The sequence below is a fragment of the Aphelocoma coerulescens genome, chromosome 4, assembly GCF_041296385.1.
Source record: "Aphelocoma coerulescens isolate FSJ_1873_10779 chromosome 4, UR_Acoe_1.0, whole genome shotgun sequence".
NCBI lineage: Eukaryota > Metazoa > Chordata > Aves > Passeriformes > Corvidae > Aphelocoma > Aphelocoma coerulescens.
In genome coordinates, this window is record NC_091017.1 from 55,217,874 (window position 1) to 55,233,323 (window position 15,450).

General features: G+C 42.5%; 1 protein-coding gene across 4 annotated transcripts in view; it reads right to left on the reverse strand.

Moving 5' to 3' along the window:
• LIMCH1 (LIM and calponin homology domains 1) overlaps positions 1-15,450 on the reverse strand; it is a 176,566-nt gene that overhangs the window by 19,600 nt on the left and 141,516 nt on the right. For 3 of the 4 annotated variants that reach the window (XM_069014211.1, XM_069014210.1, XM_069014209.1), the window contains 4 exons: positions 14,455-14,676; positions 4,927-5,020; positions 2,388-2,560; positions 1,604-1,709 (listed from right to left, as the gene is read on the reverse strand). In XM_069014211.1, coding sequence (XP_068870312.1) covers positions 1,604-1,709; positions 2,388-2,560; positions 4,927-5,020; positions 14,455-14,676 — 595 coding nt within the window. Of the gene's footprint in view, positions 1-17; positions 93-1,603; positions 1,710-2,387; positions 2,561-4,926; positions 5,021-14,454; positions 14,677-15,450 lie in introns of all 4 variants that reach the window. The other variant, XM_069014212.1, reaches the window with a different exon arrangement.

A 15,450-nucleotide genomic window follows, 5' to 3' on the forward strand; every position in this document is an offset into this window, starting at 1 on the left:
CTTAGCGCCGCATTTACCTGACTGGGAGAAAAACTGTGAGCGCCGCCAGTTGTTGCGAACCCTAAGCGGAACCATGGCCCCGCGGGGCAGCTCTGCAGGCAACGGCACAGAGACAAAACAAGAAACAGCGCGGTCAAAAGGCGATGACAGACTCTCAGACCTGAGCCACCTTGGTCATGAGAGGGATTTTGTCTACAGTCGCTTTGGCCCATGGCAGCTAATTTACAGTGGACCCGAAGATCACATGGACTGTTTGTATTTACATGCTACTTTTGCAACATGCCACCTGAACTTACACGAGAGCTCTAGCACACTAATGCAAGGCAGCCACTCCTTCAAGTCTTTGCATGGTGCTTGCATTCATTCCTATTGCAGATACAGGTTTTAACAGATTTTGTGAGCCTTTCAGTGCTCTATATGGTGTGAACACTAGAGTGCAGCCAAGTGTTTCAGCACCAGTCAGAACACAGGCAAGAGACCTATGACCTGTTACTTGATATCGGATTTGATTTGCTTAACATAAAACGATATTGTTCTCAAAGTCTGCTTGGGTAGCACCTCCCCACTAAAAACAAGTGAGGATTCCATTCCTTTTCAGACAACCACAGAGTGGTTTGGGTTGGAATGAACCTTAAAGATCATCTAGTTTCAATTCCCCCTGACATGGACTGGGATACTTTCCACTGGATCAGACTGCTCAAAGTTCCATCCAGACTAGCTTTGAACACTTCTAGGGATGGGGCATCCACAACTTCTCTGTGCAACCTGTTCCAGTGCCTCACCACACTCATCATAAAGAATTTCTTCCTAATATCTAATCTAAATCTGCACTCTTTCAGGTTAAAGTCTTTATTCCTTCTCCTATCACTACATGGCTTTGTAAAAAGTCCCTCTCCAGTTTTTTCACAGTGGAGCACCTTCAGTAGTTTTAACCTTGAAAACGTTAGGCTAACCAGTGTATTACCTATAGTTTAACAAGCTAGGAAGTTCTTAGGGGAAAAAAAACTTCAGGGAATTTTTCTCTCTTTCTTCCACAATACCACATAAAATGCAGCTTTAAAATAAATTTAAAATCAAACTACTAAACATTATCAGTCTCAAACAAAACTTTGTCATGAAGGCACGAAGAAAAAGGGTTCTGCATTGCAAGAACTTGTGCTGGGCAGTGGTCAAATTCAAGGATGTGGCCAGATATGTGTATTGTTCATCTATGAAAAGGAGCTCCACAAGAGCAGCTGAGTGCAGAATTTATTGCCAGAAAATTTTATCATGAAATAAAACCAATTGATAAGTCATATTCATCTGTGAGCAGCAGTATGTAATACTCATTGACATAATAAAGCCTTTTCTGCTAGGCCAGGTAAATGCAAGATAGGGCTCTTCCTCTGCTGTGTCAAATTTCTGCTGTTGTGTTTAAGAGGAATAGCCAGAAGAGTCCTTTGCATCAGAGAAGCCACATTACCAATATCAGTCAATGAAAATAGAAAATAAATGTTTTAGCTCCAAAACTCTCCAAGTTATTGATTAGGCACTTCTCCCTGAACATCACATGCCCATATTCAGCCATATGTCTGGCTGAGTTTTCCAAATGCTTTTTGCTCACCTTGTAGACCAGAGTTATGCAGAGTAACTTGGCTGGTCTCGGGTAGTTTCTTTAAAAACGGCAGCACTACACTCCCCTTTTCTTCCAGGGCTTTTGCTTTCTTCACCTGTTCAGACATTTGGGAGCAGAAAACGGTATTTAAAAAGCAACAGGTTCAATCAAAGGTTAGTTTAAACCCTTTCTACTTATTTTCTGAAACAACATTATCAAAGATGAATCCTCTATCTCCAGAATTACAACACGGAGTTGCAGTACTGAAGTCCTGTAAGTAACTGGTAGCAGTTTCCTGTTGACATTCACACTGCCCTGCACACCAAAGTCAATCCTCTACCAACATCTAGCTACCAACATCTAATTCACCTGACAGAGCAGTATGGTCACAGCCATTTGTCACCTCTACCACCACCTGCACTTGTTCAGCACTTCAGGAGGACTAAGAGGTTAAGCTCCACAGCCTACACCTTCTGGATACTCTGCCCTCCCAAAAGGTGGTGGGACTGGGGTTTGTAGGTTAAGTTCTCATTTCTAGTCCCTCCAGTTTACAGGTTCAAACACTACAAGCAGACACCGTGGAGTTCCTTTTGAGGGGGAACTTTCTGACAACCACAGGATCTGGCAGCTGAAACCATCCTTCCAGGTCATGCTTTGAATGAACTCCTGAAGTGACATTATATGGAGAAAAATACCAATTTGCACAATAAACATTTCTGTGTAAGATCTTTCTCCTTTTTTTTTTTTTCTTTTGTTTTGCTTTCCTCTCCCTCTTTTTCTTGTCCATACATACCTCCTGTGCAGGAGGGAGCTCTGCTTCCTTCTGCTGCTCTATTTCAGCTTTTTTCACTTCTTTCTCGCTTGAAGCAGTTTCCTCTGAAGAGACAGGACTGGGAAGAAATTCTAATCTCTTCACAACAGGGCTGGCACAAGCTGCAGTTGACTTGAATTGCTTTTGATCTAAACCTAATCCACACATATAAGAGATAATGTTGCAAGATTAAGATACATTTTTAAATAAAATGTTTGCCTATTTCTTACAATCCAGTTTCTTACTGGATATACTGTGAGCCCATTTACTAGATGTTTTGAAAAAATAAACTTTTTTCAACACAGGAAAAATTAATCTCTCAGAGAAGACAAGACTCAAATAATGAAATCACCTATCAAAATTTATGTGGTTACACTTGACTTGGGCTTCAAGGGACACCCTTCATAGTCAACAAAAATAGAGAAGAAGTCCTTGGAAAAGAGTCACACAAACTCTTTCAGACACTCCTCTGGCTGAGACAAGCTGTAACCTACAATGGGCCTAGTGAGTTAAGATCTCTTTACTGAAGTTGTGTGATGAATCCTATCCTAAGATGCTACAAAGACAAGTAGCTATATGACATGGTCTCACTCTCAGCACTGGAGGATATTTCAGCTTGCCTATTTTCACTAAACCTACCACTTCCACTGACCATCAGTTAAGCATCAGACAACAAACTGCTAACAGGCAGCCTTGGACTGAATAACCTAGCTGTCATCTAACTCTTAAAGAAACCCAACAAGTTGATGCTGGTTCCTGGGAGAAGGGACTATAAGCACACAGGTCTACAGCTGAGGACTGTGACCGCTGATACCACCACTGGAAGCAGAGCAGTTGCCAGCATCTCAGGCACTGAATAAGCACCCGGACATCTCTCCAACCTCCTAAAGAAGAAACTTCAGATCCTGTTCCCTTTCCAACCGCAGCAGCAGTGGCGGCTTCTGAATATACCCTTTTGACAGGCTGGGAGAGCAAGCTAAGAAAGAGATGCAGCCTAAGACTCCACTAAGAACGTGCACACCAGCAGAGACAAGAGCTGCTCCTGCTTCCAAGGCAGATGCAACCTCCTTCGGAGCAGTTCCCCCACCATTAGAGGCATAGGAGCCACAGCATGGAAGTATTTGGCTTGTACTGAACAGCAAAGGAGGTTGTTTACTCTACAAGATGCTCACAGACTTCGGACCCCATCTATCCCTCCAAAGCAGACATAATGAAAACCCCATGTTACTTTGCCATTTCGATTTTTGCAATGCTATCTCAGTTTTCCTTGCCAGACAATACTAAAATTTGCTGTCAATCTTTAGCATTTCTGACAGCAGGGGAGCTGGAGCCAAAGTGGCTTTGTGATTTGTAGACAACACCAGCTCATCACTGTTGACTCTTGAGAAGAGAATTTGGTCATTTCATTACAAGATTGCACCTTCTACATTACCTTCCAGATGCAATTCAAAATTGCTAAACTATGTACTTTGGCATCTAGGAGCCAAAGTAATTAAGTCAGCTAATGAGCCCTTGCTAACAGCCCATGTGCTTCTAATCTTTGGGGAATGGTACCTCATTGATGTTCGAGGGCAAAGCTCAATTGTTTAAGTCACATTTATCCCCAACAAATAGGAGCATTATGCTTACATACCAACTGCAGCCAGAGATCTCATTTAAATACCTATTTGATATAGTACTTTTTACTTACCCATACCAAGCTGAATTTTGATAGACCCATTAAAAAAAATTAACAACAAAAAATACCACGAACTTAGTATAATAGCATACAGCAAATAAAGTGCCTACTCAAAGACAATGTTTCAGAAACATACTTTTGAGGAAAACAGCTTAAAATTCTACCAGCAAATTCCTTTCCCTGGATTAGGAATCATGCATAAAGGCTTTAAAGCAGAAAATTAGGAGTCTACACAATACTGTCCATTTAAAGCCCCTATGGGGATTGAAGTGCCCCTTCTTACTCTTTCTCCCCATTCCTCAATGTCTTGGGGAAAAAAATGTGTCAAACAGAAGCTATTACTGACTGGTAGTTTCTGTCCTTGTTGCTTTCTGGTTAAAGCATGCTGTGGCACTGAGTTTGCACTTGCACAAATGGCCAAGTGGACAACTCAGGTGTGTCATTTCAACCACAGAATGACAGAATAGCCCAGGCTGGAAGGGACCTCGACAGACTACCTTGTCCCGCCTTTTGTGGGAAAGAGAGACTAGAGGAGATTCTCTAGCACCATGTCCAGCTGCACCAGAAAAACCTCCTGCCACAGGGGCTCTACCACATCCTTTGGAGGCTGCTGCGCTGAATGACTGTTCTGACTGCAATCAGTTTCATTTCATGTCAAAATTACTGACATCTGCAGCATTTTCTAATGAGCCCTGTTGGTGCTGCTGCTGCTGCTTCTATTGGATTCCTGCCACAGGGTGTGCCTCCGTCCGGGCCCGTAAGTGAGGAAGGGCAAAGGCAGGGGTGAGGGCAGCAGCACACCCACATGGGGATGGGCAGGGGTGAGGGCAGCAGCACACCCACCTGGGGATGGGCACGCTGCGGGGGCAGGTGCCGCACTGCTGGGGCTGGGCTCGGCTTGCAGGCTGTCAGCTCCATCCAGTTCCACCGGGGAGGCCTGGAGAGAGGAACACAGCATGGAGTGAGTGCAGTGGAAATAAAAGCATGTGCTAATTCCTCAGGGCAGTGCTTGCTGCTCCTTTGTAGTGTGTTTGAACCACATCAGTTTGGAGCTCAGCGGGGCATTGGGGAGAATGTTTCAGAGCAATATGTGCCCGTTCGGGTATTGAATGGCTGCGCTTTAATCTCCTTTTCAAATCGCTCATCATCAGCCATTAATGTGGTTGGTTTGGAATAGCTCCTACAAGCTTTAAAACTGTAGGATATCTTGGATTGTGTTAGCTGGAGATAAGCATACATTTCCCCCTAGTTTCACCTTCCAGAATAACACAAAAACGTATGCATTAGTGAACAGAGAGCACATACTAGTGTTGGGAAAGTGGCAAAGTAATTAAATACTTCCTTTATTTCACGGTTGTCTAAACAATCTGTTATCTGAGGGGAAAAGCCAGAGTTTATATTAAAGGTAATGAAATACTTGAAACACTATTAAGAGAGGACTGAAAAAATATGGTAAGACCATATCAAGACAATAATTCAAATGCCTTTGAAAAGCAAGCTTCCTGACCTGGACAGGGCTGTTGCAGAGTTAAAACCACACTGTCAAAACAAGGGTAACACTTCAGCTGATCTATTCAGCGGCTTCCACCATACATCTGCTTTTCCAGAAGGCAAATCAAGAAAAATCTGCAGCTAAGCTATCAGCCATTGCCCATAGCTAGTGCTTCTAATGCATCCAAGATCTCGAAAATGGCACATTCAACGGAGGAAAATAAAAAATGCAGACTACTTTTAGAAATAAAAAGTAACATATTTCAGAAATAGTCTATTGTAGACTCTCTTTCCTGTCCTCCTCCCACTCCTCCATCTTCTTAACAGCTGCAAAGGAGGAAATCTGATGAAATTTCCTCTTTTCTGCAGGCAGGAATCAGACCTCCACCTTCTGCATGGATCTTGTTTCCTACCCCTGCAGGCCCACATGAACCTGTGGCCCCTTATCTGAACATGCCCCATGAAAAACAGACCTGGGCTCTCACAGCTTGGTCATTGGGGACATCTGCTGACAATGCCAACAGGATCTCAACACCTCTGGACACACCATAAAGCTCCAGGGAACTTTAATGCTGGCAAAGCTTGTGAATCCCTGCCTCGTCTCCTCTCTGGAGGGAGGCATGCTCTCAAGAGGGGCAGGGAACACGTCTGGGAAGATGCCCTGCAAGGAAATAGTACAGACTGGTGTGGGGCCAGGGCCACTGACCCAGGCAAGCCCAGCAGGCAGCCAGCAGTGCTGGGAACAAGAGAAGGGGCCTGCCAAGGGCTGTGCTGCCACCTCTCAGCAGGACAGGCACCAGATCACAGCCATGGGTCTCTAGAAGCGGCAGCACTTGCTGGGGCTGGCTGCCCGCCATCCTCCCCACTGCCGCCACTTCCCAGTGCACCTTCACCTCTGCCACCCTCAGCCTCTGCCCCAGCAAAGACATGAAGATACATCCCCCACGTGCCTACAAGCAGTTCTTGAACTGGATGAGGCAGAAAGCTACCTCTAAAAAGGTAACATGGAAAGCTTCAAGACATCCTCTCTACCATGTCCACCTGTGAATGTATCTATACCAAGAGTGAAGAAAGCACAGACCTCTCCCTCCATGTCTCACACACTCCCAGGAGGGGAGGTCTCCGGAGTTGAGGCACAGGCTAAAACACAGGCCCAGAGAAATGCTCCAAAGACTTCCAAGTCCTGTGCCCCAGAGGTTTATCACTTGCCATTTAGTTGCTCTTTTTTTTCAAATAACCCACCTCTCTCTCCCCCAGTTCATCTGGATGCCAGCCTGCTGTGTCACTGAGAGCCTTCATCAGAAAAGGCTCAGCAGAACATTACCGCAACTAAAGAACATTTCCTCTTCAGCTTTAGTTCTGGCTCCTGATACAACAGTAGCCAGGGGAGAAGCTACTGGAAATCCTTCCCAACCTTGCTCAAAGCAGAAACAAGTATTTCTTTTCTGCATGAGGACAGGCAGCCCAGTCCAACCGGCTAGCCAGATAGGTCGTTCCATTTCTGTCCTCTGAGGTTTTCAAGATTCGAATGATAAAGCCCCTAGCAACCTGTTCTCATCTCATGTCTGATCCTGTTTTAAGCAGCAGAGCCAGCTAGGGACCTACAACCTGAATTACTCTGTGTCATTCTACAACTTACAATAGTCGTTAAACCTAAACAAATGACTATTATTGAGAGCTCAGTATTTGCCCTAAACGTCGTTTTCACATGCAAAAGCAAGAAGCTCCAAACTCACTGCTCCAAACCATAAGCCCTGCCAAAGAAATGGTTGTAGATTTCAATTATTAGTATTTTGATCGATATTTTTGGTAAAACAATGGAATTCACCCTTCACTCTCAAAAAACAACTCAATTGTCCAAACTGAAAATTAAAATAAATAAATACATTCAACTTTAACTTCAACCTCAGAGGCTTTAAAGCTACAAACTGTAAAAATCCCAGGGCCCATACAAAAAGTGTTAAACTGTTATACCCAGGAAAGTCAATTGCTGATGTGAGCTGGTGCTGGAGAATGAGCACAGCCATAATGGCCTCTCAGAGAAGCTAAAACGCTCAGTGAATGCCGCAGTGATACATGATGCACAGACATGAGGCACTCGTATCACCTCTGGTGCTGTCATGCAGCTATCCTGCACAAGTGCAATAACTAAACCTACCCATAACCTATACCCAGGAGGCTGAACCAGGTATAGACGTAAATGTTATTTATAGAAAAAAGAGCTACTATGTGCTGCAGGAAAATTGACTTTCCAATGGCATGCTGCAGAAATTCCGTTCCTGCTCACACGACTTGACTCTCTCTCCTCCCTCTGCTGAGAAATTAAATGCTAGTGACATGCAGCTAAAAATATAAAACTGATTAGTAACTAATTTATAAAAAAATTAAGTCAACTTCACTGGGGAACTCTCTTATTTCCACTAAAGTTAATTCTATTTATAATACTAAGTTAATGTAGTATTATCTAGTATTTTACCCACAGGTGCATGATACACTTAAGAAAATTCTTGCACTGATATAATTGATAAAATATCTTTTCTACCACAGACTATCATCCTTCACATTTCATAAATATTTGTAATCAAATGATGATGTTATCACTGAACATGGAAAAAGGCATACAAACTACATTTCACTACACCTAAGGCATTTCACTATGCCTAGGAGGACTGTATTTTGACATGGACAGTGAAAGACTGAGTAACCTAGTGAGTGATGTTTCTGAGGTGCTTCAGTTCTATGAGGAGCTCTTGTGCCTTGGGATGAAGGACTGATGTAGCCTCTCAGCACCCCTCTGCCATATGTGTTTGTGTGGGCAGAGGTCTCTTTCTGCAGGGCAACAGAGCCATTCCAAACACATGCTCTGCTGCAGATGCCTGTGAGGGAAGGTCACACAACACCACCACAGGCAAAGCAGCCTTCAAGAGGAGTAGGAAAAACCTCAGTGCATGGGGGCCATGATTATCTCTGCCCACAGATCAGGCTGGTGTCGAGACTCTGTCCTATTAAAACTTCTAAAAGGTGAAGAATGCTGTCTACTTGGATGGGTGGTTTTATTACCCCATGCATCTGGATACCCAGGACTTAAAGTAAGCTTCCCAATTAATGACTTAGCCATAGTTCATGATGGAAAGTTAAACACTGCGATGGCAGTTGTGGTTATGAGCATGTCAGTAACAGAGGACAAAGCAACACCAATGTTCTGCTAAACAAGGTATCCATTTAACAAAGACACAAGCACAAGTATACAGTGTTACCAAACACCTGTTAGGCATGAAAATAAATTAGCTCAGTTTGTGACAGACAGGATTTTTATCACATAAACGAGGGTATCAGTCCAAGTATTTCTTTAATTAAGATCATACAAGCCAGAAATGGCCATATTGGCTACTGCTATGGCAGAACTTTACACCCTTAATAAAACCCTAAAAATACAATATCCAATACCTTACACACAGAGTGTCACAACTTCTACAAGAATACAAACTCCAAAGGAAGTTACAGTAGAACTTTATTAATCCTTCTTGTAAATTAAATCGAAACACAGCTCAGTTAACACTGCTTGCACATAAAATCATGTGAAATATTGTTACTGTATTTTCTGTGAAAACATGACAAAACAAGCTGTCTGGAACCAGCGAGAATGCAGACATACCAGAAAGAATCAGGTTGAAACTGCAATTCAAATTTTGTAAAACCATTCAGGAATGAAATTGGTTGCAACATCAATAGCTACATGTAGAAATTGTCTGACAAATCACAAAACTTCAGTGATTCGAATTCCGCACATATCATTGACTTCCAAATTTTCGTACAAAGATTTCCTAATCAAAATTAATGATGTGAGTGGTAATGATGGCACAACCTTGGGCTGCCACAGCTCAGTTTTTTGCATATTATGCAACATATGGTACTACAGCCAGAACACTGCTTCAAAAGGTTAAGTCATCTGCCAGCTATATAATACTATAATCAGGCCAGCTATTTACAACGAAAGATCAGGGTAATCAGTAGCTGACAGAGAAGTCTTGAAAATGTTGCAAGAAAGTGTGAAGGATTCCTGATAGTCATTAGAGTTATTACTGTTTGACTGGGGTGAAAAATTAGCTTCTTTCACTGACAGACAGTGAAAAGTGCATGGCTGTCTGAAGGACAGGAGACAGGCATGTTATGTTCATAACCAAATGATGAGCAGAGTTCCCTTCTAGCTGCTTTGAAGCTTTGCTGCTCTCACTTCTCATCCTGCACCTTTTACCCTTCAGGTAGTCCAGCCCTCCGTGCACCTTTTCATGTGTGGTGCAAGGCAAAGCTGTCAATCTGGAACAGACATACTTCCTCTACGAGTGTTTCTTGTAATGAATCAAAGAACAAAGACTTGTCTTACTGGATATGTACAAACCAGGATGTCAGCCCTGCTCTCCTGTAGCTTGGCCAACAATCCTCAACCACAAGAAAGCCTATACTTTAATCTCAGTTCAATTAGTGAATTTTTCAACATGAAGGAGAGCGTTACTTGGATGTAGAAAACAAGTGTATTTTGTGCCAAGCATGCAGTGAGTAGAAATGGACAAGTTTAAGCTAGCTAGAGAAAAATTAAAAGAAAACTGTCTCTCCCCACCATCACTACCTCACCCTGATCTTTTTAAGGTTGCTACATTTTTTTTTTTTTTTGGTTGATCAGAGCGAAGTTATAATTAGAACTATAGGAAGCCAATAATTTCTAAATGCTCATAGAAAGATTGGCTAAAATAAAGGGATGTTACTTACTTACTTAATTCCTCTACACTAAAATATGCACAAACACTGCTTTAAAACAAAACATTTATTTTGCCAGCTTCTGATTCAAAGAGCTAGTGGATACAACTTCTCACCATTTGTAGTGTCCACCACTATTCTGTATAATGGGAAGACTACACAGCCAAAATGGCTGACAGGTAGGACCAGGATGAGGAGATGATTCTCACACTATTGCTGATATTGCCTCTGATTGATCAGTCTTTGGGCTTGTGCCTCAGTTTTTCCAACTGAATTGAGAGGTATAGGTATGCTTTACCTACTACCCCTCTTAGCACCACATTGCTCCACAAACACCAGCGGGATATTTTCCTCGTGTTTGTAGGACAAGTTTATCCTTTTTAGCCTTTAATCACAGGCAAAATTTCATAAGCTACTTTAAGTAAAGGTAAGTCTCTTAAAGTAAAGGTAAAATCCCTTTTACACTACCTATACTCTACCTAATACTCTACCTATACACTAGAGATATAAGTATACTTTTTGATAATATTTTTCTTTACTGTCCTGCCCACCTGCTGCAGTTTTTTGCATCTCATTTCATAGTTGATTTAGGCAGGATGTACATATGTTTCCCAGTCAGTCTCTGATTGCCAAACATTATTTGACTCACATATATATGGGATCCCTCACTTGTCAAAAGGACAACTGACACTGAGGTCTCTCCCACAGGAAATGATCTCTGCACTTCCCTAGCTCCCCAAAAGCCTCAATAGTATTAGTGTTTTAAGTGGTGCAACTTAAATAAACTTCAGGCCAAAAGCGCTGTTGGACTACAGTTGCACAGCATCTTCCCCTGTTGCAGACAATGCCTGAGGGCAGCCAGACAGATTCAAATTAGGACTACACAGCTTCAAAGGGAAGCCAGCCAGGCTGAGAGAAGGCAGAACTAGTACATTTGACAAATGAACTGAAACAGCAGGGGAGCAGCCCTATGAGGGATGGAGGAGGAGGAGGAAGGGGCATGTAAAGAACAGAAGAGAATCACAAGGGAAGGACAGGAGTGCTATTATAGGTAAGGTATGCATGAAAAGAAATATATATTCCACAAAAGAGACTTGGAGCAGAAAATTAATGAATAAAACACAAAACCAAACCAAATCTACAAGCAACTAGAGGGGAAAAAACAAACTCCTAAACCACTATTTCCTTACACAGAAACTATTACCTGTGAATCTTATTCAAAGCCTGGGAAGGACATAGCTAACAAGAAATGAATCAATAAAATATACAAATAAACATAGTGAAAGCAAGTTTAGAAATGGCTTTGAAAACATGCTTAATTTGTAGAAGTTTTCTCAAGGCATAAGAGCTTCAGTTATTTCTTCCACTCTAGACAGCTCTTCTTCTTCATCTCAGATGCTTTTCTATGCCTGTTTCTGTCATTTTCTCCTCCTCTTCTGGAATGTCAGAAGGGTTAAGCATCAGAGAAAACCTAAAGTCCTGTTTTTGCTTTGTGGGAGGTGATAGTGGAGGCTTTCAGAAGGCTTCCTTACTTCTAAGAATGTCCCACTCCTGGAGCAAACATCAAACCTCTTTTTCCCTTCTGGAAGGCTGTCAGTGACTGCTAGATGCAGTATCCTACTGAGCAAGAGGTCACATTTTATGGGGAGTGGGACAAGCCTAGAAGGATCTTAGCTTTCCTAATTTGAATTCCCAACCTTCCTAGGAGGGGTTCTATCCTTCGGAGAGGAGTTTAGCCTTTCAGGCTCTGCAGATGAGGCTGACATCATTGTGTTAGTTGTCCAAAGTCCGAAGTAAAGTAAGTACAGGGAGAAGGCTGAGTGAAGTGAGTCCAGCGTAGATGCCCAGTTCTTGCAGATAAGGCCCCCGACCAATTACAACCATATCAAGCTGTCTGTAGCAGTGCTTGTCTGTGTCCCAACGCACACAGTGAAGAAGCCAAGCATCAGTACCATGCCCCATCTCTGTAACCCGGCATCTAAGCCCTTTCCATCAACAAAGGACTCTCCTGTATGCTCAACAGCTAAATTACTGCCCATGCCTTAGTCTGAGGCATGGAGACCTGGAAAATTAAAAAGAAGCATCTGGGTAAAGAGAAGTAAACATCCAGAGGAAACAGAACCTGAAATCTTATTTTCGGCTGGCAAATTCCCTTCCAGCTACAGGCAGATCTCCTTCCCTTCTCTCTCACCACATTCAGTTCCACTTGTTTGACCATGGAAGATTTCCTCAAAGCAGTCTGCGCTCCTTGCTCTGCCCTTGACATGTTTAATACATTTAATACCTTTGCTTGAAGCTGAAGTGCCCGGAGTAATTATGATGGTTGCACTACCCAGTCACATTACTGATGGAATTGTGAGGCTAGTGATATAAAATCTGCAGTTAGAGCATAGACAGTCTGTCACTAGCACCATTTCGGTGCACACGCATTCTCTCTTGGAGGCTTCGTAATTAAGTGCATTCAAGCTTACAAACCAGGAGCTATTCTGCAAATGTCAAGAGTCACAAGGAGTCTGAGGAGTCAAACTCTTCTGCCTCCTTTGCTAGTATCACCACAAGAACTAAGAATTGGAAGGAGAAACCAGACACGGAAAAATTTGTGTTCAGCTGGCCATATCATCCTCAAAGCTGTAGAAAGGGGAGGATGAGAGGACATCAAAGAGATACAAGCACACTCAAGACCTAACAGTGACTTCTGCTGCTGAGTTTCCTCATAACTCTAACTAGGCCTGAAAATCCTAAAAAAAGGAGTGAGTAATATTTTCACCTGGCTACTTTTCTGATTGCCATTGAGCTTCTAATCTCCAGCAAGCTGAGGTTCTTCTCTATTCTCCAAATACTCCCACTGCCTGCTCTTCCATATCAGATGCAATGCTTACCTGGCTTTTCCCTCACATCCAAATTTTTCTGACAGGAGCAGCCTCAGCTCTGCCTTCCCTGCAAATCATTCACTTTTGACTCAATACCAGTTCCCTCTGACAGGATCAAGTCTGTGCTCACAGCACATACCAGTTCCCATGATTGCTGCAGGCTCCATGGTTTGTGCCCATAGCTAGAGACTGGCATTAAGCAGGGGAGTAAAACACAAACCCCTTCTCATGAATGAGCCATCAGGGCCCAGCATAGATCCCTGTCTGCTCCCTGTTATCCCTCTGGCCAATGCTTGGATGAAATCTAAGATGAAAGAAAAAATTATCATACCCCAACTCTCACCACATCTCCAATTCTCTTTGTTGTTACACAGAAAAAATTGTGAGAATTCCCTCTCCTGTCACTTGCTTGCAACCCTTTTACATACTCTCTTTGCAATCCTCTCCTTATTTCTTGTTTTGCTTTTACTATCTACTTTTATTACAGTTTTGTAGCATCTAGATGCCTGATGTGATATGCTCTAGTTTTACTCCTGCCTTTTTCTCTGGGGAGGAGAGAGAGAGAAAGATGAAAGGCTAAAATTAATTTGTTTCTCTGATAAGGCAGTTAAGAAGCATGTTGGCCCCTCTGAGCATTTCAATAGCTTATCCCCTCTTCTAATATTTCTGAGAAGGGAATGAAAACCAAATGTTCAAAATTGCCAGCACATCCACATCCTCTTTTGAAAATTGAAAACTGAGACTAATTATAATGGCTCACACAGTCCAATTATGTTGCTGATCTAATCAGCTGACATTAGGAGAAGCACTGAATAAACCGGCACAACGGCTGGGACACTGAATCAATTTCTCCCCGGCCCAGCACATTTAAAGCATGCTTATCTGCTGCATGACATCTGGAAAAAAATGCCAAAACAACAACAAAACAAAACAAAACAACAACCAACCAAACAAAAACCCCAAAAGAAACAAACAAAACCCCAAAACAACAACAAAAACCCCCCCAAGACCCCCACTGGCTATAAAAAGTTTTTTTAATCTTACCCTCCTATTTCTCTACCCACATACAAAAGGAAGAAGCCTTTAATTTACAAAGGATTTTGGGCTTTGTTTATAGTCTTTTTCCTGGTCTGGGCACACCCTTTTGAAATAAGGCAAACATAGGCACTTGGGTATCATTAGTTAGTGATTAAACACATCATGAGACAGAAAATTGGCAAAGAAAGTAAGGCTGGTTTGTTCGTGTTGGTCTTACTGTTGGCTCTTTGTGCACACTCTGAGTGGCAGGCCTCTGTAAACTGAGCTCAACACTTGGGGGGTCCTTCTTCAACTCTACCGGAGGCCTGTCCCCTCTGGCTACTCCGTCAAATTTCAGAGATCTGGCTGGTGAAGGAGTAAATATTACTGTTGTACATTCTTTATCCTTTTCTTCCATGCCGTTGACATTTTCTCCATTCATGCTGACTTTTCCATCTACCTGTGGAATAAAGTTAAACAAATACGCTGAGACAAGTGGCATTCAAAGGAATTTAGGAAATTAGGAGTTCAACATGATACTACAATCATTAACACAGTCTTTGTTATCAGTGAAGGATGGAGCCAAGCACATATTTCATTCCACAGGCCAAAACAGAAGAGGACCCTATGACCCTAGGGGGCTCATAAACAAAATACAGACACAAGGAAATAATTTTTCTGGATTTCCTGGTTTCCCACATTCTGTTCTCCCAGTAACTGTCTACAGACACCCTTTGTGTGCATCACAGATCAAAGATGTTTTAAAAAAATCAATTTTTGTGTAAAATTTAGACCAAAATTGCTGGGTTTTACATTGCCTTATGCAAGAGCCAGGCAGATTCTCCAGGACTAATTATGCTGATGAACTGCTTATGTACCCCAATGACCTCACCACAGTATTAGCAGTCTGTGCTTTTTTGAAGCACTGTCATGTGAACTTTGAAGGGACAAGAGCAGCTGAGTTCATCTACTTGTTTCTTTTTTGTTCTTAACACATAGTCAAGGCACCAGCAAATAAAACTGGTGATTCCACCCTCTCCATAAGGCAATCAAATAGATTAGGTGCTTTCCCAAAAAATTACTTTAGGCAATCTCCTTGAACAGGAGAGTCTGGAAAGAGTTTAACTACCTTTCTTCTCAGGGTCAAGCTAGCTCCTTGGTGGCCGTATATTCCTGCTAAGGAACCTTTAAGCAAAGAAGAAAGTACAAAATATACTTCAGCTTCTTCCTCTGC